The sequence below is a fragment of the Manis javanica genome, chromosome 13, assembly GCF_040802235.1.
Source record: "Manis javanica isolate MJ-LG chromosome 13, MJ_LKY, whole genome shotgun sequence".
Lineage (NCBI taxonomy): Eukaryota > Metazoa > Chordata > Mammalia > Pholidota > Manidae > Manis > Manis javanica.
This window is the reverse complement of record NC_133168.1, coordinates 95,803,026-95,825,917: the sequence shown is the minus strand read 5'-3', so window position 1 is coordinate 95,825,917 and position 22,892 is coordinate 95,803,026. Positions and strand designations below refer to the sequence as shown.

Below are 22,892 nucleotides of genomic sequence, written 5' to 3'. Positions count from 1 at the left end.
CTTTTTCTGGTCTCCCAGCTTTTATCTGCAGTTATTTCTGCACAGAATGTGATTTTTCCTTCGTCTCTGGTGAACTCCTATTTATCCTTCATAGCCCAGTTGTAAAATCCCCTGTTCTGATCAGCTTTGCCTATCAACCACAGGCTGAGCTCTAACTCCCCATCTTGGGATCCCCCCTCCCTGGCTGGGTCCCTTCCTCTGCCCCAGCCATGGCTTCATATGCTGGAAGTATCTAGGCTGGTTCTGTGTTCCCCACTGGTAAGGAGCTCCTGGGGGGCCAGGCCTGGGGCTGAGGCCTCTTAGCATAATGGTACATTTCTTGGATAATCAGAGAACATCCTTGCAGCCAAGCCTCCTTGCACCAGGCTGGCTTTTGTGTGAGCGGAAGCAGGCAATTCACCCAAAGTGAGCAGAGGTTTGGGATAATGGCTGCATGCATGTGTGTGGATGCATGTCTGTCTATCTTGGCCTGTTACATGTTCTGTGCATGTGTGGGTAAGGAGGTCAGACAGGGGTACCTCAAGAGAATGTTTTGTTAGGTGTATCACTAGGGATTCCTTCCTATTCTGAGTGGATTTCTGTGAAGGCACGTCCACCTGCGCATGAATTATCCAAGCCATCCCTCTCTTGGTGTACCCACCCATCCCCTCACCTGTGCATCCTTCCTTCTACGCAAGCCTGTATGGATATCCACCCACTGGCCAGCCCTCCTCAGCTCACCCACCCAACTCATGTTCTCCTGCTCCTTCATCCACTCTGCAACCACGCTTCATCCACCAACCTACCTACACATCCCACACCCACCATTTACCCTTCCATCTACCCACCCGTCCATCCACTGCCCAACCATTCATTCACCTCTCTACCAATCAGTGTACCATTCACTCACCACCCACTCCACCCCTTTTCTCCTGTCCCTGTCTAACGGACTCGGTCACACCCAGAACAGGGTATAATGACACCCAAGAGAGGAGTCCACAGGTCGCCTGGGCAGGAGGGAATTTGTGGTCTTGGGGGAGGGGAGGTCCCTCATCTAGAAAGCTGCTTCCTGGAGGAGGTGGTGTATACAGCAGGGCCTGATGGCCAGGCAGGATATTGAGCAGCAGCAGGAAGAGGTTATGTCCCCTAAGCGGAGCAAAGGGTGGGATCCTTAGCATGACCGGGACACACACAGGCCTCTTTTTTCTCTATCCCAGGCTTCCCTCCCCTCCTACCTTCTACAGCTCCAGTGACTCCAGCATCAGGCCACAGTGCCCACTGCCAGCTCTGGTTTCCTGCTCCCAGCTGGGCCACCAGCTCACACCAGCAGCTCCAAGTGTTCAGCTGGACACCTGACACCAGATCAGCTCTGAGCAGGTGGCCGCCCCAGGGGGCTGGGGATGAGCCGAGGGAGGGGACAGCCCTGCAGTGGGGCTGCCTGTCGGCTGATGGGCTCTGGTGGGAACACACCAACGTGTTTCCCTAACATCTCTGAGCCAACTTCAGTTTCTGGAATGAGCCACCTTCTATCTTTTCTTACAGCATTTGCACTTGCTGTTTCTCCACCAGGAGCTTGCTTTCCCTAACCCACGGCACCCGCAACCTGCTCATTCTCCGCATCTCTACTCACTCTTCAGAGCTTTGCTGCAACATCCCCTCCGCCAGGAAGTCTTCCTGGATGCCCCCAGGCTGGGTCAGGTGCCTCCTCTGAGCTCCCTCATTGGCGGGACACCAGTTTCTATCCATCGCTAGCCACAAGGTGCTACTTTTGTTATCCAGTGTCTCCCCTGCACACAGTAGGTGCTCAACATGGGTTTCTTAAACGAGAACTCGAGGCTACCAGCCCCAGTGATCTTGAGCAGCTCCTCCAGCTTCTGGGGGCAGTCCGGACGTGTCCTGCTGGATGGATATTATCATCCACCTGCGTAATGTTCAGATAACTTAAAGAGGCGTCTAAGATGCTCCTTAGTGAGACTCCAGCTGCGCCCTTATATGCACTGATACCCTGAGTTTGTAACTGTATAAACTCAGATGTGCAGCGGGAAAAACCTTGGGCTGAAAGCACGAATCCTGGGTCCCTTCTCTCTGGCTCTGTCCTCGTGGTGTAATGGAGGGGGAGCATCAGTTTACGTATTTGTAAGAAGGGGAAAGGGGACACCGATAGCTCGCGCCCTCAATTTAGAGGTGACGCTCCCGTGAGCGCCGGCTCCGGTCACTGGGCAGCCCGAGTACCGCCACCACGCGGGTGGATAGAAGAAAGCGCGTTTCTCTTCGCCAGCAGTTAAGATGGCGCCTGCAGCGTCGCGGGCTCGGCGCATGCGTCTTGGAAGGAGAGGCCGGGCGCGTAGGGTAGGAACGCTACCCCTTCTTCCTCCCCGTTTCCGGCGGAAGCAGCCTCAACAAGGGAAACTTTATTGTTCCCGTTGGGGCGGAGAGGATGTCGGTGAATTACGCGGCGGGGTTGTCGCCGTACGCGGACAAGGGCAAGTGCGGCCTCCCCGAGGTGAGCGCTGCTGCGGGTGCGGACAGCCGCCCCCCTAGGGCCGCGGGCTGGGCGGGGCCGGGCGGAAGTGGAGCATTGTGGGAGTATCAGCAGGCACTGAGGCTAGACCGTGGGAGGGACTTGCCTGTGAGAGGGAGGCGGGAAGTGACGCCCCTGCGCGCCGAGGGACGAGAGCGCTCCCAGCTCGGGGTCGGCGGGGCCGGGGCAGAAGGAAGGACCCGCGTAGGGAACATCCTGAAGTTCGGATGGGCGAGCAGTGGACTTAGTTCCAGGCGGAAGGCCCTGCAAGGGCCAAGGCAGGGATGTGGTGATGGACACACTTGGAGAACAGATCAGGTCAGAGAGGTTTTAAGAGCCAGGCCAGGTCGGCCCTCAAATGTCAGGCTGGGGAGTTGACACTTTATCCTAAGTGTGATGGAGAAGGGTTTTGAGTTGGGGAGGGACCTGGATGTACGAATATGTCAGAAAGACCCTTCCAGCCACCGGGAAGGGAAGTAAGACATTGCCTGCACCCACCGTGGGCCTTGGGTGAGTCACTTCCCTTCTGCAAACTGTGAGGAAGGTGGCCCCCATCTCATAAGGGCTGCCCCGCTCATCCTGAATCAGGCATTTAATAAGCTCTCAGACTGTGTGAATGCCTCCTGCAACCCTCCTCTTCTCTCCTGCCTGTTACCACTTTTCTCCACAAACATTTATTGAGCACCTACTGCACACCAGGCACTTTTTAGGCCCTGGGTTTACAGCAGGGAACAAAGACAGGACAAAGAGCAGGGAAATCTGATGGTGGTAAGCACTAGGGAGAAGAATAAAGCTGAGAGTGATGAGTGAAGCCGGGGATTGCATTGAAACCAGGTGGCCCAGGAGGCATCATTGAAGTGACTTTGATTTTTTCAAGTTTTTTTTTTTTACTGTTGTAAAATACACAGAACATAGAATTTACCATCTTCACCATTTCTAAGTGCTTCATGCTCAGTGGCATGAAGCACATTCACATTGTTGCACAACCATCCCCACCGCCCAGCTCCAGAACTTTCCATCTTCCCAAACTGAAACTCTGTCCCCGTGAAACACTCACTCCCCACTTCCTCCGTCAGCATCTGGTGCCCCGTCTACTTCCTGTCTGTGTGGATGTGGCTTCTGGAGGGAGCCCCTCTGAGCGGGATCAGACAGAATCTGCCCTTTCGTGTCTGACTTACCACCAAGTGTAATGTTCATCCGCATTGTAGCAGGTGTTAGAATTTCCTAGTTTTTTTAAGGCTGAATAGTATTCCAGCGTGTGGCTGGCCCACATTTTACTTATCCTTTCATGCATGGATGGACACTATTACAATCCACATTTTAGCTATTATGAATAACACTGCTGTGAACATTGGTGTGCGAATGAGATGACTTTTGAGCCAAGATCTAAGGAGGAGGGAAGAAGTCAAGTGGGTATCTGAGGGGAAATAGCAATCTGGTCAGAGGGTACAGTCTGTTCAAAGGCCCTGGAGCAGCAACGGGCCTTGCCTGTTGGAGGAAAAGGCACGAGGCCCTTATAGCTGGAGCAGAGTGAGCAGGGGGAAAGGAAGGAGGGGAGGGCAGAGAGGAGGCAGGGCAGTGGATGCAGGGCCTCCTGGGCTGATGGGAGGTCATAGCTTTGACCCTGAGAGAGGTGGGAGTCCTGGAGGGTGGAGGGCAGAGGGGGGACATGAGGAGAAGCTGCCTTTTCCAATCCTTTCTGCTTCCTCTGGGCAAGGCGGGGGCAGATCAGTCTGTGGCTGTTGGCCTTGACGCTGTGGGACACGTTTTGACCGCTTCCTTCTGCTCTCACTGGACAACAGATCTTCGACCCCCCCGAGGAGTTAGAGCAGAAGGTGTGGGAGCTGGCACAGTTGGTCTGGCAGTCCTCCAACGTGGTGTTCCACACAGGCGCTGGCATCAGTACCGCCTCAGGCATCCCAGACTTCAGGTCTGTGGGCATGGAGGGGAAACCAAGGCAGGACCTTCCACATAGGCAGGGGCTTCCTGTGAGCCACAGAATCCCTGGCACCAGAACCTGTCCCTGCTGCCGTCCCCTCGCTGAGTCCTGAGTGATCCATCAGCCCCCCTGGGACGTTGGGGATGGGAAAGCTACCCCCACCCCACCTTTCAGACATGTCCCTTTAAGTCACCCCCAACATTCCACTCACATCCCAATTGGCCAGAATGTGGTCACCTAACCACATCTAGCTCCAAGGGATGCTGGGGAATGTAGTCTTTGATCTAGGCCACTGTGCATGGTTAAATACTCAGATTCTGTTACCTTAGAATATGGGAGAATTGATATCAGGGGCAGTTAGCTCTTGCTAACTCACTTGCAGATATTTTTCTGTCTGACTTGGTGTCAGGCACGTGGCTCAGCTGGTCTGGACCTCAGGTTCCTTGCCCATAAATGAGACTTCTAAGGCATGAATCCCCCGACCCCATCCTGCCCCTATACGCTTTGCCACAGCGGAGAGTTCCAAGCCCTCTGGGCTGGAAATCAAAGGCCTTCCTGACCCGGCCCTAGGTCAGCTCTCCAGCCTCAGGCCCTGTTGCTCCTGCCGCAACCCCTAGACCTCTTGCATTTCTCCAAACTCACAGGCTATTGCCAGCCCCACGGCCTTTGCTTACCCCTTCTGCCCATATTGCTCTGCCCTTTTGTCTCCCAGTTCAGAGATGGCTCAGCCTCCTCCAGGGAGCCTTCCCGCACTGCCCATGCAGAGCCCTTGCTGCCTGCACTGGGCTTCCCCAGCCCGTGTCCATCTGTGTCTCCCCCCGGCGAGACTGAGGATTCCTCAAGGGCAGGGCCTGGGTCCACTAAGGCCCCAGCATCACCCAGCACAGGGCCAGGCTCAGTGCAGCAGCATAATGTTGGTCCTCATCCACCGCATTCTCCCTCCCTCCCCACCTCTCTCTTTGTCTCCCTGTGTCTGCTGCTCTTTTGGTCTCTCTCTGTCTCCCTGATTCTCCCTGTTTCTCTGTCTCCGATTCTCTGTATCTTTTTCTGTCCCCCATCTCCTTTATCCCTGGACTCTCTTCCTCTCTGTATCTCTCCCCACCGGCCACCATCAGAGGCCCCCATGGCGTCTGGACGATGGAGGAGCAGGGCCTGGCCCCCAAGTTCGACACCACGTTTGAGAGTGCACGCCCCTCACAGACGCACATGGCGCTGGTGCAACTGGAGCGTGTGGGCCTCCTCCGCTTCCTGGTCAGCCAGAACGTGGACGGGCTGCACGTGCGCTCCGGCTTCCCCAGGTAACCCCCAGCTTCCAGCCCCGCTCAGCCTCGGGCAAGCCGCACCTCTCTGTGGGCCTTGGTTTCCTCATCTGTAAAGTGGGTGGTGATGGCAGCTCCTCCCTGGAGGTGCCGAAGTGACAATTCAGTGAGGCAGCCAGGAAAAGCATTCAGCAGGGCTTCGTACACCAGAGCTCTCACTCATTGTCGGTGCCTCCTGGGCACATCTCGCAAGCTGGAATCCCCTTTTCCTGGTCCCAGGCACGATTCCAGCCCAGACCCCTCGACCTCTTGTCGGCCCCAGCGTGTGGTTTCTGAGCAGGTGGCCCCCTGCACCACCCAGCCTCCTCCTTCTCCTCCCACAGGAACAAGCTGGCAGAGCTTCACGGAAACATGTTTGTAGAAGAATGTGTCAAGTGTAAGACGTGAGTGCCATGGGAGGGTGGGGGGCACGATGGGGGCAGCCCACGTGCTGGCCCTGCTTAACGTCACTTCCTGGGTTGGGCTCTGCCAAAGGGCATTGTGAGTTGAGTCTGAAGTCCCCAGAGACTCAGGTGTGGAGCAGGAGTGGGGGTGACCCTCCTGGTTGTGAGACCTGGGGTCCTGTAGACTCATCACTCAACCTCTGCCTGCGCTGTCACGTGCCCTCCTGTGTATCTGCGATGCCCATTATAAAGGACACCAGTCCTACTGGAGCAGAGCCTCTTTACTCCCCTGTGACCTCACCTTAAGCCATTACATAGCAAAGGCCCTATTTCCAAATAAGGTCACATTCTGAAGTACCAGTGTTAGGACTCCAGCATATTTTGGGGGGGGGATGCAAATCAGCCCATATGAAGGCATGACAGGGTGTGACCCCCACTCTGGGAAGGCTGAGCCAGAGCCCTTCGTGGAGCCGGTGGGCTCTGGGTGCGTGCCCACGGCTGCGTGAGCAGCCCTCACAGGTGTATCTGCGGGGTGGACGTGACTCCCCTTGCACATGGAATCTCCCAGACCAGAGCACAGGTGGGGTCCCCACTTTAAAAAAAAAAATGTTTCCTCTAAATTTATTTGGTAAGATTTAGACCTGTGGATAACTCAAAAACAGATCATACATACAATGAACTCCTACTTTACCTAGAGCTTGACTTGCAAGCTTTTTCTGTAAAGAACTAGACGGCAAATATTCTCAGCTTTGTGAGCCAGTCTCTGTCATGACGGTGGGCGCCGTGTGTCATGAAAGCCCCAACGGGCAACACATAAAGGAGTGGGCAGAGCTGTGTGCCAATAAAACTTTATTTCCAAAAACCACAGGCCGAGGGCCGGATTGACCCAAGGGACCATAGTTGGCCGACCCAGACCTAGATTCCCCAGTTGATTTTGCCAGTTTGTCCTTCCTTCTCTGTTGTTAGTGTTTGCTGTGTTGTTTGGGAGTAACTGGCAGACTTCCACATCCTTTTCCCCTAAATCCTAGCCATGTTCATCTCCCGTGAGCTGTGCCATTCTCTTCTGCAGCCACAGCAAATCGTTAAAGCTGAGAAATGTGAAAAATGACATCACATGATTGTTCCAGCCCTGGTTCATATTCCCAGGGTGCCCATTGCTTCTGTCCTTTTTCTGGTCCAGGACCCCACCCAGGGTGACACTTTTGTGTCATTGTCACATCTCTTTAGTCTCCTTTATCCAGAACACTCCACGACCTTCCTCTGTTCTTCCTGCTGTTGGCACTGGGAAGCAGCCAGGCCAGCTGCTGTGGGGAAGGCTTCCCCGCCACGGTCCCCCATTCCGGGTTTGATGTTTCCTCATGCTCAGATTCTGCTCACATGGCCCTCACTTCCCAGGGAGAACAGCCCCCCAAAAAGAGTGAGAGCCACCCAGGTGGGGCCACAAGATAGGCTGACCCGACCTCCCCCTCCCCGCCCTTCCCCCCGACAGGCAGTATGTCCGGGACACCGTTGTGGGCAGCATGGGCCTCAAGGCCACTGGCCGGCTCTGCACCGTGGCCAAGGCGAGGGGGCTGCGGGCCTGCAGGTGAGTGGCCCCACCCCACGCCTGGCCCCAGGGGAGGCAGCGGGTGTTCACGCTGACCCCCCCACCTCCCTCACAGGGGGGAGCTGAGAGATACCATCCTGGACTGGGAGGATGCCCTGCCCGACCGGGACCTCACTCTTGCTGATGAGGCCAGCAGGTCTGACCCCCAGATGAGCTCAGGGGGGCGCGGGCAGTCGGGAGACAGGCAGACACACAGACAGCTCTTGCATGGGGACCCCAACACAGAGGTGGAGTCAGGAAAGGCTTCCTGGAGGAGGTGGCCCACGCCCTCTCTGGGCCTCACTTTCCCTGTATTAATGACAGCTCCTATGTACTGAGCCTTCTCACACACCGGGCCTGGGCTTCCCCATCCTCACCATGGCCCAAGGTGGGTGCTGTACTGCATCCATTTTACAGGCAAGGAAACTGAGGCTTTACCAAGTTCATTCTTACAAATGCCACCCAGCCAGGGAGTGACTGAGCCAGGATTTCAATCCTGGGGTCCCAAGTGTAAAAGGCTTCTGCCTTCTGGGTGGGGATGTGGCTCAGGCAGAAGGGAAGCGGCAGGGGCAGGATTTTGGGTGGCTTAGAAATTGGTGCGGCCTGTGGGCGGGCCTTTAGAGCAGAGATGGGTGCGCAGTGAGCCAGCCTTCCAGGGCTGGCCTGGGCGTGTTGCAGGAGCACAAAGGGGGCCGTGAGGCAATGGGGTCTGTGCCAGGTGTGGGGGTTTTGGAGGCCCCTCAGCCTCCAGCCTCCTGGGGTAGGGGTAGGGCTGCAAAGACCCCTGGGGCGGGGCCCAGTCTGACCCCACCTTCCGACCCCAGGAACGCAGACCTGTCCATCACGCTGGGCACCTCCCTGCAAATCCGGCCCAGTGGGAACCTGCCACTGGCCACCAAGCGCCGTGGCGGCCGGCTGGTCATCGTCAACCTTCAGCCCACCAAGCATGTAAGTGCTGGGCCCACCCTGACATCCCCCCTGCACCGAGCCCCCCGAGAGCCCTCCAACGTCTGTCAGCCTGACCTGTCCCGCCTCTGCAGGACCGCCACGCTGACCTGCGCATCCACGGCTACGTAGACGAGGTGATGACCCGGCTCATGAAGCACCTGGGCGTGGAGATCCCGGCCTGGGACGGCCCCCGCGTGCTGGAGAGGGCGCTGCCGCCCCTGCCCCGCCCTCCCGCCCCCAAGCAGGAGCCTAAGGCAGAGCCCCCTGCCCAACACAATGGGCCAGCACCCACCAGCCCCAAGCAGGAGCCCAGGGCGGAGCCGTGCGCCCAGCACAATGGCTCGGGGCCCACCAGCCCCAAACGGGAGCGGCTGGACAGTCCTGTCTCGCACGGGCCTCCAAAAAAAGTGAAGGTGGAGGTGGGTCCCAGCTGACCAGGGGCCCCTGGGGGGTGGGGCTTTTGTAGAAATCATACATCCGTTTTTTTCCTGCCGATCTCACTTTATTACTTGTATCTATCTGTCTGTCCGTGGGGGTTGCAGTAGAGACCCCAGGGCGCTGAAACCTGGGCCTGAGGTCCTGGACAGACTCGCACTCCATCATGTCCCCCTTCAGCCCTTGGGGTCCCTCTAAGGGGCCTGGGACGGCGCACCCCACCCTGGATCCTGACCCTGGAGCTGACACCCCAGCCCCCGCCTCCCCACTCAGGATGTTCTGGGGAGGTGTGGCCAGGCCCTCCCTGGTTTCCAGGCTGCACAGGAATGAACTCCCTCCACTCCCTGGGCCCTTACGCTCCCCTGCCCCGCCTCCCCAGAAGCACCTATGCAGTCCCTTTTGGGGGGAAGGGAGGCCGAGCCACATTTAACAGCCAGATTTCGTGGGGGGACAGACAATAGAGGCCCCTGCACTGCCTTTGGAACTGGAGGGAGAAATTGGTGGGTCCACCTGGTTTCTTCCAGGCTTCCAGAAAAGTCTTCAATGCAATAAAAACAGAAGTTCTTGCATCTGAGTCTGTGTTTAACCACAACCTTGCTCGAGGTCCCAGTCCCTGGGGCCAGGAGTGCGTGGTCCCCTTGGCCCCTGGGATGGCTGCCTGGGTCCGTGCAATCCAGACCTGGGAGCAAAGGCAGAGGGCAATGCTGGCATTCCTTGAGCCCAAATTTGTAATTATATGCTAACTTGTATGATTTTTTAAAAATAATCTGCCCTCCGGTCCTGGGCTGTGAGCCCCTTGAGGAAAGAGACCTGGTCTTTTGGTCGCGATTACAGCCCAGACACCTGCCCAGAGCAGGCAGAATGTCAGAGCAGAACGTCTCAGAAGAGCGCGCGCGGAGAAAGCCGGGGTCCAGCCCTCCCCAGCTGTGGTCTTGGGTAGGCCCTTCACTTCCGATGCCTCAGTCAAACGAGCAGAGTGGGCAGCCCAGACCTGCAGGAGGGCAGCTGCCCCAGACCTTCTGTGACACCCTGAAAGGGTTCGTGACGCCTTCCGCCCCCCTGCACTCCCCAAGCCCCCCGCCCCAGACCAACTGCTCCCTGCACGTCCTGCTCTCCACTCCCAACCCCCGGCAGCTCTCCGAGGTGCTGAAGATGCGCCTAGCAACCCGCGGCTGCCCCTCCAGACCAGGGTGCAGGGACCCTGCACCTCACTCCCCCATCCTCAGCTGGCCCAGTCCTTCCTTCCGGAGCGAACTCCACTTCGGTCTCTACCCCACTGCAATCTTACAATATTTTGTTCTGTCAAAATATTTTATTAAGGATCACGGCCGTCTTAGAAAAGGCTGTGCCCACCCTGAGGTTCAAATTCAGGTCGGTGCTCTGGGGCCAGGATTCCTGCAGTCTCGGCAGCTTCCTCCTCCCCGTGTGCGAGGGGCCAGGAGAGCTGTTGAGGCACGGTGTGTCCACCTGTGGGTCTGTCTGGGTCTGTGCGTCACTCTGCCTGCGTCTGCCTGTTTCCATTTGCTGGGTCTGTGTGAGTATTTCTCAGGCTTTGTGGCCCCGGTGGCCATGGGCTGAGCATCAGTTTCCGATGTGTGTCCATCCTGAGTGTGATGCTGTGGATTTCTGCATCTCCATCCCGGCATCTCCGCCAGGGTCTCTGGCTCACCTCCGATCCCCGTGGCTGTCGCTGTCCACTGGAGCGTCCCTAAGCAGAGGGGCCTGGGGGCGTGTCCGGGTGGTGCTCACAGCTCCTCCCCTGCCGCCTCCAGCCCCACGTGCCCCAGGCTGAGTGCTGGCTCAGGCGAGGCCCAGTCCAGGGTGGCCCGGTTCGGCTCCTCCGTCGAGTTGTCTGGGACCAGGGTAGAGTTGTCCAGCTCCTCCGTTGAGTTGTCCAGAGCTGGAATGCTCTGGGATTCCCAGACTGCCCCGGGGAAGCCTGGAGACCCTTCCTGGGGTGGGCTGGCCTCAGGCCAAGGGCCTGGGGCCTCGGAGCCTGGTGTGGCATCGGAAGCCACCCGGGATGCGGCGTCGTTGTGCAAAGTTCTGGAGAAAACTGAGTGAGGGATGGAAAGGTGATGAGGAACGGAGTAGACGGCTGGTGATCTTCCTTTCCCTAGCTTCACGCTTCAGGGGCGACAGCAAAGGGGTCCCTTTCCCCTCCCCTTGGACACCCAGTATGGGAGCCAGGGGTGCAGCCCAGAGGGGTTTGGAGGGCGGAACATCCCTGCCCACCTACCTCGTACGGGTGCGAAGTCTCCAGGGCTCTCGGCTTTGTTGGAGGCGAAAGGGCTGATGGATGGGAGGATGATGAGGCCGAAGGACAGCAGCAGGACCTGGGGGAGATGGGGTGGGGTCACCCCATCCCACCCCCACCCTAGGGACCCAGGAAGCTGAGGCCCAGAAGGCTAGGGCTAAAGCCATGCTTCTGCCCACAGTCCCCTCCCCCCAGGGGCCCCTCTGCCAAGGCTGAGGGTGACCTTCACCCTGGGAACTGGGCTGGGGCTGGCACTCACCGCTATGCAGGTGCCCGTCTGGGCCGACTTGCTGGTGGACTGGACTACAATGGCCTGGAGTTTCTTCAGCTGCTCCAAGAGGGATCTTAGGGGCGCAGACGGGGCTTGGCTGAGCACTGCGGGGCCTCGACCTGGCTTCTGCCCACTTCCAGGGTCCCCCAGTGGGTTGAGGTCTGAATTCCTGCTGGCCTTGGAAGTCCCAGACCCTCCCGCTTTGCTTCAGTCAATCTTGAACATCCGCCCACTTCTGTGCCTCCTCCCCTCCCCCCGACAGGCCACCATTTATCACTCACCTGGAGGCCAGCCCCAGCCTCCTTCTGTCCCTCCAGGCCTCTCCTGCCCCCCTAGGGCTCATACCTCACACAATATCCACTCAAATGTGAGTGCACCTCTCCCAGCCCTCCCAGGGCCTCCACTTCCCCCAGGGTCACTGCGCATGAGGCCCTGCACAGCCTGCCTCTGTCTCCCCCCCGCCCCATCTCTCCTTCATTCACTCTGTTCCAGCCACATAGGCCCCCTCACAGTCTCCAACACAGGCATGCCTGCCCCAGGGCTTTTACATGGGCTGTTCCCTCTGTACCAAGGACATTGTTCCCCTGCGTCTTTTTGTAGCTGGTTCTTATCATTCATCAGGTCTCATCCCAAATATCACCTCCTTGCCCAAAATAGCCCCCATTCACTCTTTACTGCCTTCACCTCACTTTACTTTTCTCCCCAGTGGCTATCACTATTTGATCTTCTGTATTTTTCTTTGTCTTGAGTATGTCTCCCACTAGACTGTAAGTTCTGGAAGGGGAGGGACTATTTGCTTTGTTCACCTGTGGCCCCAGTGCCCAGAACTATGCCTGGTGCAGAGTAGATGCTAAACAAACATTGACCACATGGATGTGTCTCTTAGAATCCCATGCAGTTCTCCAACACACTGTGCTTCTAGCCTCTGGCCATTTGTATGCCCTCTCCTCTACCTGGAGCACCTTCCCCTGCAGTGAACTCTTACACATCCTCCAAAGCCCCAAGCCTAAATCCCTCCTCTCTTCAGCCTGCCCCCTTCTAGACAGAGCCCTTACCCCCCCCATTCTGCTTTGCTCTCACAGAGGCTCTCCCCTCTCCCCACTGTGCTCCTCCTGCAAGGAACTCTGGGACCAGCTCCTCTGTCTTCTGCCCCAGCTGGACCAAGACTCACAGGTTCTGCTTCTCAAGATGCAAGACCTTCCTCTGAAGCTCCTGGTTCTGGGCACTGCAAGCTGACATCCTGCAAGGACAATGTCACTGGGACTTTCAGGACATGCCTGTCACTGACTGGCCCAGCTGACAGCTCCCCGGGAGGCCCCACTTTCCAGGTGGGGAACACCGTAAAGTCACTCTTGGTTGACATTTCTATTAGAGAAAGAGGAGCCAGTGGCCTCGGTATCCTAATGAATCAAGAGCGAGAGTTTGGGATAAAATTGGGGTGCACAGCTTTTAAGTTGGGGAAGTTCTGCCAAGAGTGAGTGTACCTTCATCCCCCCACCGAGCTCCTGTCCAAGGAAGCCAGGACAGCCCTCGGGACCAGTGACGTTTGACAAGTTGCATCTTCAGGCCGAGAGCCAGAAGAAGATGGGGCCCCGAAACAGAGCCCCGAGCCTCTAGGTATTTTCCATCCTTGCAACTCACATGAAAATGAGTCTCTCCCAGAGAGGGAAAACAGCTCTAATTTTGTCAAGCCCTAAGAACTGTGGCCTTAGCCCCATCGCATCCCTCTCTCTGGATCTCAATTTCCCTTGAGTGCCGAGTCCCGGGCCCCCAGCCTTACCGAGTTTCCAGACCATCAATATATTCCTTCTTCTTTTTCCGGCTTTCTTGGGCAGACTGTTTGTTCCGGATTTTCCGGCGAATTTTCTTCAACACTCGCTCCTCGTACTGCACGAGGAACATAGGAGGGGCCCGGGTCAGTCCGGAGGGCCCACCTCTTGTCCCGGCCCCAGTATCTCCTCTTCCTCATTCTCTTCCCATGTGAGCCCTCCCGGACCCAGGGTCCTGGGGGGGCCGACTCCTGATGTCTTCAAGACCAGCTTGCCTGTCCCTAATTTCTTACAGGTTCTCTAGAAGGGTCTAGCGTGCTGATGGCTCTCCCAGGGCTCAAACGCAGTCAGTAACTGGCTACTGGTGCGATCTCGCCACCTCCTGGCCATCTCTGGGAACAACACCTGCCCTCGGGCCAGCTGGTATGGAGACGTAAGACCCTGTACGAGGGAGGGTCCCACCAGCTCACCTTGGTGAGGGGCAGCTGAGTGGGCAAGGTGATGCCTTCTTTGGCCAGCAGCTTCTTCTCGTCCTCTGTTAGCACCAGCTCCTGGCAATGCCCAGTCCCAGGTCGCAACAGGTGGGGGGCCACCAGGTGAGGCTGTTGCTATAGAAAAACCAGGGGAATAAATCTCGGGGTAAGGAGAGCAACAGCCTCTGAGAAATGAAAGAGGCATCAGATTTGAGCAACTACCAATCATGCGTGGTAGAGTCCCATGGGCACTGGGGCTCAGGAAGACTGGCACACGGCCCTTTGAGGCAGCAATTCCACATTCGGCAATTGATGGTACAGGTACTCTAACACATATGCAAAAGGACATACATGCAGGCTTTTCATTTGTTTAACAGTCATTTGACAGCTATGCCTTTAGCATTTCCTATGTGCCAGGCACTGTTCTGAGCCCTGAACTTCACTGCAGTGCCATCTGCAATAGGAAAGGATTGAGAGCAATGGGAATATTCAACAAATAGTGGACAGGTTCATGAAGGCATGACCCAGTTGTACCATGGAGTAGCACACAGCTGTGAAAAAGGATGCCACCCTCCCAGCTTCTACCTGCCCCTTGCTGCGTGGTTCTCAGGATTGGCTCCAACGTGCTGGAGGGGACTGTCCGCACAGCATGGGGCCCCAAGGCCTGAGCTGAAGGGCACAGCCCCAACTGGGGCCTCAGCCTCCCCTCTACCATATCATTTTATGGAGTGACCACTGTCAAGTTAAAAAAAAATAAGGGGCAAAAACAGTGTCATATGTGGTGTGCTACTTTTCATGTTAAACTTTTTTTTTTTTTTAAGGGATCTGTTTGGAAGGAGACATTCAAATGTGGGGAGCTGGGTGTCTGGGAAACGACAAACAGGAGGGTTTCTCCCTGCATATCTGCTTGTGCCTTTGGTACCTGGACTGTGTGGATGCATCTGCCTATTTAAAGATAATGTTTTTGATTTAATTTCAATTATGAATGATAAGTGTTAAGAATGAAAGAATCATGTCATCAGACTGTGAAAGTCTTAGAAATGTCACACCCTGGAATGGGAAGCTCAGGAACAGGGGTGGAGATTGGAGCAGGCTGTCATTCTACAGATCACCCTCTGGTACCAGGAATTCCAGGCCACCAGCCAGCCCAGACATTTTCTCCTCTATGAAATGCGGGCACTGATTGGCTTGTCAGGTCTCACTTATGGGTGCTCCAAACCCGTGGCAAGGTAGACAGCCCTCAGTCAGCGTGCGAGGGTTGCAATAGACCCAACAGGCCAACCCAAGGGTTGAGCCTGCAGGAGCTGTGTGACTTCAGGCAAATTACTGAACCTCTCTGTGCCTGTTTCTTCAAATGTAAAATTAAGTTCATAAGAGCCCCAGTCTTCAGGGTTGTCATGCATGAAAAGGATTTTTATCCTTTAAAAGGATTTTGGTGCATTTAAAGCATTTAGAATGTCTAACCTATTGTAGGTGCTTGATAAATTTTAGTTGTTTTTTTTTCTCCTCAAATATTACTGCTGCTGTAGAAAGTGCCCCCAGCTCAGGAGGTAAAGAACTCAGGACTGGAACCCACTGACTTGGGTGTGACCTTGGGTAAATGCCAGGCCCTGTCTGTGACTCAGTCTTCCAGTCTCTGAAATGGAGGTATTGGGGTCGCAGAAGCCCCAGCAGAGTCCTGATGCTTCCGTGGGGTGGGCGGGCTGCTCACCAGGTCCCCGCCGCTGCCGGAGAGGAGGAGGTCTTTCACTGTGAGGTTGCAGCTTGCAGGCGAGTCTGCCAGCTCGGCGCGCTCCTCCGAATACAGTCCTGGGCTCCACATTTCTGCCCAGAGCAGATGGGGACAGGGACAGGGAGGGTGTCAGGAGAGGAAACTGAGCTCCCAGCTTCTACCTGCCCCTTGCTGCGCGGTTCTCAGGATTGGCTCCAACGTGCTGGAGGGGACTGTCCGCACAGCATGGGGCCCCAAGGCCTGAGCTGAAGGGCACAGCCCCAACTGGGGCCTCAGCCTCCCCTCTACCACAGATGGGAACCCAAATTCGTCAGGATGTTGTAGGAGACCCACTGCAGACCCAGGAGGGAGCGGCCGTTATCGCCCCAGATTGCAGGCTAGGTCTGTAGCCTGATCTCTCCCTGAGGCAGGGACCAGGTCTGATTCATGTCTGGTTCCCTCCCACCTGGTGCCTGGCACACCATAGGCGTAGACGAGCTGTTCTCAAGAGCACAGACTTTGGAGTCAGATAGCTCTCGGTTTTAATCCCTCCTGGGCAGAGCTGTGTGACCTTAGGTAAGTGACTACAGCTCTCTGGGCCTCAGTTTCCTCAACTCTCCAATGGGACTAGTAAGAGCTCCCACCCCTTTGCAAGGCTCGAGGGACAAAAGGTGCCCAGCTGAGGGTGTCTTTTGCATGAGGCCTGTTCCCCAGCTCCAGGAGCAGTGCCCTGAGCCCTGGGGTCCCCGGCCTCACCTATTTTTACTGAACATCTACTAGGACCCAGGCAAAGGAGGTACAAAGATGGGCTTGCGAGTGTGACACTCAGGGCCTGAGCCAGGCTGCCAGGATTGCATCCCAGCTCTGTGACTCTCTGCTTAACCTCATGCCAACTCAGTTTCATCTGGAAAATGGGCCCACAACAGCATCCATCTCAAAGGGTGTGTGTGTGCATATGGTGCCTGGAACAAGGGGAGGAGGTTGGGTGAAGACAGGGGACTTACCCAGGTCTATGGCCACGGAGGCATCCAGCACTTGGGTCACTGGCCCAGGCAGCCTGGCAGGGCAGGGGGTGCCAGGATTGTAGGAGGGGCAGAGCCCCTTGCCAGATGGTGCAGTAAGGCAGCCAGCCAGGGTGGCGGCCGCCCCACTGCATGGAGGGGTGTCCTGGGAATCGGAGGGCAGGTCTTCGGAGATGCCACTGTCACTGGCTGCAGGAGACCAGAGCGGGGAGCCGGGCACCGAGTCTCCAGAACCCAGGATGGTGTTGAGGAAATCGTCAGAGTCCCGACCCGGCAGCGCCTGCAGGGATGGCGAGGGAGACGTGGGAATCAGGAGGCCTATGCTGTGTTCTGGACGGCTGTGTGACTCTGGGAAGCCACTGACCCTCTCTAAGCCTCCCGTACCCTTTTTGCAAGATGGAAAGAGCAAACACCCCTTCCTCCCAGAACCCAATCGTGTTGTAGCACAGGCGCACCGTCCAGCCGGGTTGAGGCACATCCCCCACCGTTTGAGTCCAGACCCAGCTTCTAACTGCTGTGTTACCACAAACAAGTTACCACCTCTCTCGGAACCTCAGTTTCCCCACCTATAAGAAGTCGATGTCACCTGCCCCTTGGGGTCACTGAGAGGTTCAATCCACGAATGTGCTTTGCTAACATCGAGCACCGTGCCCCACCGATGCTGCAGAGCTGAGTGGGTTTCTGGCTCTGCGGCACAGGACTTGCGCAGCGGGGTCCTCACCTGGTCCTCGATACGGCCCCAGTCCTCGCCCAGCTCTACGCGTCTCAGGATGCCGTCCTGCCGATCGAACAGGAGGTCCAGGAGCTCCAGGCTGTCAATGAGGCCCACGGGACAGGCAGAGGAAGCCATCTGGGGCGAGGAGGGGGCGGGCACGAGGGTCATGGAGCCCCCTCTCCTCCCCATCTCCTGCCTGCACCCCATCCCAAGGTCCGTCCCGCTCAAGTTCAGTCTCTGCTCAGCCCCCAGGTCAGGCCTGCCGCTGCCCCTTGCTGAGCACCCAGTCTCCAAATCTGTGCTGTGGGGCCAACCCAGGACCTCCGGGCCACAAGAGCCAATTTCTCTGCAACTGCTAGACAGGTGCACACGTACGGAGAGTAAGCCTCGTCAACCCGGGAGAGGCCAATGGAACCAACCCTCTCTGGCAATTTCCATCCTGCCCAGTTTCTCCCCTCTAAGGAGGCAGGGTGCGGGGAGCCGCAGAGATAAGTGGGGAGCGGCCCCTGCATGGAGGCACGACCTCAGTCACTGTGTTCTGCCTTGCCGGGCATTGGTCTTCCCACCTGTACAGGCTGGGGGTGACCTTCCTTCATCTCTGGGAGCTAGGGGAGGGTTTCCTGGGAGAGACCTGCCCCCACTGTGGACCCGGGCAGGGCTCACCTTTCCAGCAGCTGAATCCCCATTCATGAGCCCTGCCAGCCGTGCCTCCTCTCTCTGCGTCTGCTCCGGCCTGGAGGCTCACTCCGCTGCCAAGACTCCCGCGCGCCACTGGCTTCTCTCTGCGGCTCTGTCACCACCCCCAAAACATGCTGAAATAGTCCTGGGGAACTCCCAGCCCACCCCTGGGTGCTGACTGGGGGACGGGAAAGACGGACAGGGTTAAGGGCCAGTGAGGCCAGGGCAGGCCAGGAGGAGGGGCGGGAAGACCATTATCTCGATGTTTTGTGCTTTTCCAGCCGGCTGTGGGCAAAGGCCAAAGTCTGGGGTGCCTCAGCTCTGCCATGACCTCTTCCCTACTTTCAGAGACTGGTTCTCCTCCAAGGCCCTGGACGCCGGGCTCCAGGAGAGCCGAGGGCCCCTGGCCGGGTCCTGTCCACATCCAGCACAGAATAAAATCAAGAGGTCCAGCCCCGGCCTTTGCTGAAGCCGTTCCCTCTTCCAGGAGCTCCCTTCCTTCCCTCAGAAGGGCTGGCCACCCCCCACCCATCATCCAAGTTCCCCACGACAAAACCCGAGCAACAGTTCCTTCTAGAATCTTCTATCGTGCATTTATTCAATGAACACTTATTGAGCCAAACTTGTTCATACCTCAGGGCCTTGAACTTGCTGTTCCCTCTGTCCAGAGCTGCCCTCCCCTCTACCTGTGACCCTGTCACTGTGGTCACATATTCCTGAATGTTGGTATTTATGAATCAACCCAGATGGCTGAGAGGCCGTGCGTGACTGGCCCCCGGCAGAGAGGAACCCCTTCCCCATACCTTTTAACCTAACCATTGTTCTCACTGCACTTTTCACTATTTGAATTTTTCTTGTTTCTTTGTTTATCATCTTGCCTCATTCTCCCCTCCATGCCTAGGATGGGAGGGCCTTAGGGGCTAGAATAGAGTCTCTGTTGTTCTCTGCTGGGTCCCCAGTATTAAGAATCATGCCTGGCACACAGTAGGTGCTCAGGTGACTATTAAGCTTTAAACACCTCCTACGCATCAACCACTGTTTTAGGCAGTAAGTGTGAAACACTCACCAAGCTAAACTATAAACACATGAACAAATCAGTAAACAGATAATTGAGTGTCACCAAGAAACTAAACGTAAACACGGTCAAGGTAATTGAGCTCTGGAGAAGCCCCCTTTGAGAGGTGACATTTAAGTACAGTCTTGAATGATGAGGAAGAGCCAGCCACAGGGAGATCTAGAGAACAGGTGTTTCAGGCTGAAGAAACAGCCTGTGTAAAGGTCCTGGGGCAGGACCATGCCCGGCTGTGTTGGAGGAACAGTGAGGAGGCCCACGTGTCTGGAGCAGAGCGAGTGACGGGGTCAGAGGGATGAGGGGAGGGTGGGGAGGGGATGCGGCAGGTCGTGCAGGGCCTGGTGGGAGTTTGGTTTATACTAAATACGGCAGGACGCTGTTAGGAGCTTAGTGAATGGATGACTGAATCGAGCCTTCTGTACACCAGGCATGATGCTAGGTGCTAGGTTTACAGCAGCAATCAAAGCTCCCTCTTCACTCAGAAGAAGCGCACACCCTGGTGTGTGTTTCTCAATGGACTAGTCGTCATGCAGTCATGCAAAAGAATTGAATGTGCCGTTGATTGAAACAGTTCTTTTATCCGATGGCAGTTGCTTCACCAGGGGACACTGGGTGATGTCTGGGGACACCTGTGGTTGTCCCAACTTGGGGGTGCTCCTGGCCAGGGCATGGAGGTGGGAGCCAGGGAGGCTGCTCAAGCCCCACAAGTGCCCAGGAAAGCCCCCCAGAGAGACTGACCTGACCCCGATGTCAGCAGTGTCGAGGTGCGGGGGGGAACCTGAATAATAACTGTCCCCCTCTGGATGCTGGTATCTTTATTTCCTTCTTAGCCGCTCTGTGTTGGATTTTTAAGAGGTTTGTTTGGTTTGGCTTTAGTGATCACAGTCATAATATTTATTCAGCCTTTGCTATGGAGGCACTTTTCTAGAACAGTCATGGCGGGTGCATAAAATAGGTGAAATTTGACTTCTGGACTTCTGACTCCCCCTTCACCCCCATTTATGACTCCCAGGAGCCCTGGTGCCCTTGAGGTAGAACTCTTCCTCTTTTTATCAAAACCTGCCAGTGGAAAGGGTCTGACATTACTCCCACACACCCTCATGCAGATTTAGGCCTGGTGGTCCTCCTCCCCAAGATATTTGTAGTTCTTTTTACATTTTTATAATTGTGGACTTAGAAGGCTTTTAAATACCCCAAGTGAAGAGATATCTGAACAGTAGGATAATGACAAGCATTTGAGAGACAGGACTTCTCTGTGCCCAATGTGAAACATAACACAAAGGGGTGCTGTGGTTATACAAGATTGAGGAACACATCAATAAACAGCTTTGCAGAACTTATCAGTGCCTTTACAATGCTCTTAATGCACTCAGAGAAAACAGAGTTGGCAGCATTTCGCAAACACAGTTGTGTAGGTGTGAGTTTTGTTTTTAATCTTTATTTATTTATTGAGCCATTTCTGACATGCGAAAATGTTGAAAGATACTCACCAAATGACTAAAATAAAAAAGATGGACATCAGATGTTGGTGGCAGAAAGACATGGAGCAACTGGAATGCTCATCCATCGTTGGTGGGAACCAAAACGGTCTAACCATTCTGCAAAACTTTGGGAAGTTAGGCAGTCTCTTATAAAGTGAAATGGGCATTTGCCATATGACTTAGTGATTTCTCTTCTGGGTATTTACCTAACAGAAATGCAAATGTATGTTCCCAGAAAGACTTGCGTGTGAATGTTCATAGCACTTTTATTCATAATTGTCCCAAACTGGAAACACTCAAATAGCCAACAACATGGGAGGGGATAAACAAACTGTTCTATCCATACAACACAATACTACTCAGCTATAAAAAGAAACAAATTACTAATACATGCAATAACACAGATGAATCACAAATGCACTGTGCCAAAAGAAAACAGTCACAAAAGATTATACACTATATGACTCCATTCATTTGAAACCCAGAGAACAGGCAAAAGTAATCTTTGGGGACGGAAAGTGGTTGCCTGGGACAGAGTGGGAAATAGAGTGGACAGGGGCATGAAATTTCAAGGGGGCTGAAAATATTCTATATCTGGTCTTTAGTGATGGTTTACACAAGTATATAGAATTCCACAACTCTTCAAATTGAATACATCTAAGACCTGTGCATTATTATTATAAGTTTATTCTCTACAATAAAAGGTATGCAAAATACATAATGAACAACCACATACATAAAACATTTAGCAAAACATTAGAGACTGAAAATATCCATCAATAGGGGATTGATTAATAGAGTCTGATGCAGTCACACAATGGAATATTATGTAGCTGTGAAAATGAATGGAAATTATCTGTATGTACTGATATGGGACAATACTGAAAATATATGGTTACATCAGTGTTTCTCAACTTCTCTTTTATAATTTTTGCCCCCACAGGGAGACCTTGAAGGCATTTTTCCTAACAGCCAACCCTGTGAACTTTTAATACCATATGTATATTATATATCTGCTTGCATGGTGTATGTATATCTGTATTTATACATAAAAAGAGTAAGATATTTTGCCACCCCCTAAAAGCTAGTTTCATCTCTCATGGAGTAATGTCTTCCCATTAAAAATGCACCAATTCAGTAAAAAAATGAAGGCATAGAACACAGGATACTGTATGTGTGTGAGAAAGGGGAAAATGGATGTATATACACATTTCTTGTGTATGTATAGACTATTTCTGAAATGGGACATGAGAACCGGGGGATAGTAGTAGCCTTCAGGGATGGGATCTGGGGAGCTGGTGTAGCAGAGGAGAAAGGCTTTCCACTGTACAATCATCTACACTCTTGGAATTTTGAGCCACGTGCCTATTGTACATACTCCAAACAAAGACATACAATTCAATTTTTTAAAAAATAAATAAAACATTACAAATAAAATGAGATCATACCTTCTCCATGGTTTCCTAAGTTTGCTAGTGCAAACTTACCTTGTATTAGGGTTAGCAAGTAGGGGCTACCTCCCCTACAAAAGCAAATTGACTTGCCTGTGTCCCCAAAGCCCAGCATTCCCAGTGGGACTGACTAGCTGCCTCCCAGGAACATTCCTTAAATAAGATAATGCCTCTGTTTCACCATTTTTGCTTTTTCCTGATGTGAACATTAAAGTATCAATGATTACCAGCCAAGCCCTGCTAGGACACTGTTCCCCTATATGCACACTTTTCTCACTGGTGCTTTTTGCTTTCCATCCCTGAAATTACCTCAAGTGGTTTCTGACAATACAGAGGGAAAATGTGCTCAAAGTACTTTCAGCTAGTTCTACCTAAAGTGTGAATGACTGATGTCAGGCTTATATATTCCTTTTCTTGGGAACAGTCATGTTTTCTAAGGGGATTTAGAAGAATTGTAGTTCAAGTCCAGATTAACTCTTAGGTTTTTGCCCAGGGCAAAATCCTTCCCCCTCTGGTGTTAGTTAGGTATCACTAGTGCTAGTTGAAGGTGAATGGCTGCTATCAGGTAGATAAAGTCCTTTTCTTGGGAGCAGTTACATGTTTTTTTTCATGTGGCCTGAATGTACAGTAACTCAAAGATTAGTTCTTAGCTTTTTTACTTCCAGGGCAAAAGTCACCCCTCCCAGATGTTACTTAGATACACCTAGATCTACTTAAAATGTGATGACTGATGTTAGGTAATCACATTATTTTTCTTGGAAACATTTACATTTTCACATAAAGCCTGAAGGAATTGTAGCCCAGATCTATATTAGCTCTTAAGTTTTTGCTCAGGGTGAATCCTTCCCTCTGTAGGTTTCAGATGTGTTCACCTGGTAAGATA

The 22,892-nt window shown here is 54.3% G+C and overlaps 2 protein-coding genes across 7 annotated transcripts; one reads left to right on the top strand and one right to left on the bottom strand.

Moving 5' to 3' along the window:
* Positions 1-2,334: 2,334 nt before the first annotated feature.
* Positions 2,335-9,678, top strand: SIRT6 (sirtuin 6). Of its 4 annotated transcripts, none has more exons than XM_037018562.2 (8): positions 2,335-2,482; positions 4,303-4,430; positions 5,555-5,737; positions 6,082-6,141; positions 7,631-7,726; positions 7,803-7,883; positions 8,551-8,674; positions 8,767-9,678. In XM_037018562.2, exons 1-8 carry the CDS (start codon positions 2,417-2,419, stop codon positions 9,106-9,108), a joined length of 1,080 nt encoding a protein of 359 aa, XP_036874457.1. In that variant the 5' UTR covers positions 2,335-2,416; the 3' UTR covers positions 9,109-9,678. The 4 variants fall into 4 exon arrangements, with proteins under 4 accessions (XP_036874457.1, XP_036874460.1, XP_036874458.1 ...); XM_037018567.2 differs by lacking the exon at positions 2,335-2,482 and adding an exon at positions 2,604-2,818; XM_037018565.2 differs by lacking the exon at positions 7,631-7,726.
* Positions 9,679-10,401: 723 nt separating this feature from the next.
* CREB3L3 (cAMP responsive element binding protein 3 like 3) lies at positions 10,402-18,146 on the bottom strand. Of its 3 annotated transcripts, none has more exons than XM_037018532.2 (10): positions 17,991-18,146; positions 17,334-17,462; positions 16,595-16,892; positions 15,591-15,703; positions 13,877-14,014; positions 13,418-13,524; positions 12,809-12,877; positions 11,626-11,710; positions 11,349-11,445; positions 10,402-11,165 (listed from the first exon to the last, which is right to left on the bottom strand). In XM_037018532.2, exons 1-10 carry the CDS (start codon positions 18,015-18,017, stop codon positions 10,855-10,857), a joined length of 1,374 nt encoding a protein of 457 aa, XP_036874427.2. In that variant the 5' UTR covers positions 18,018-18,146; the 3' UTR covers positions 10,402-10,854. The 3 variants fall into 3 exon arrangements, with proteins under 3 accessions (XP_036874427.2, XP_036874428.2, XP_036874429.2); XM_037018533.2 differs by having other exon boundaries at positions 13,877-14,008; XM_037018534.2 differs by having other exon boundaries at positions 10,938-11,165; positions 11,349-11,401.
* Between the last annotated feature and the right edge of the window lie 4,746 nt (positions 18,147-22,892).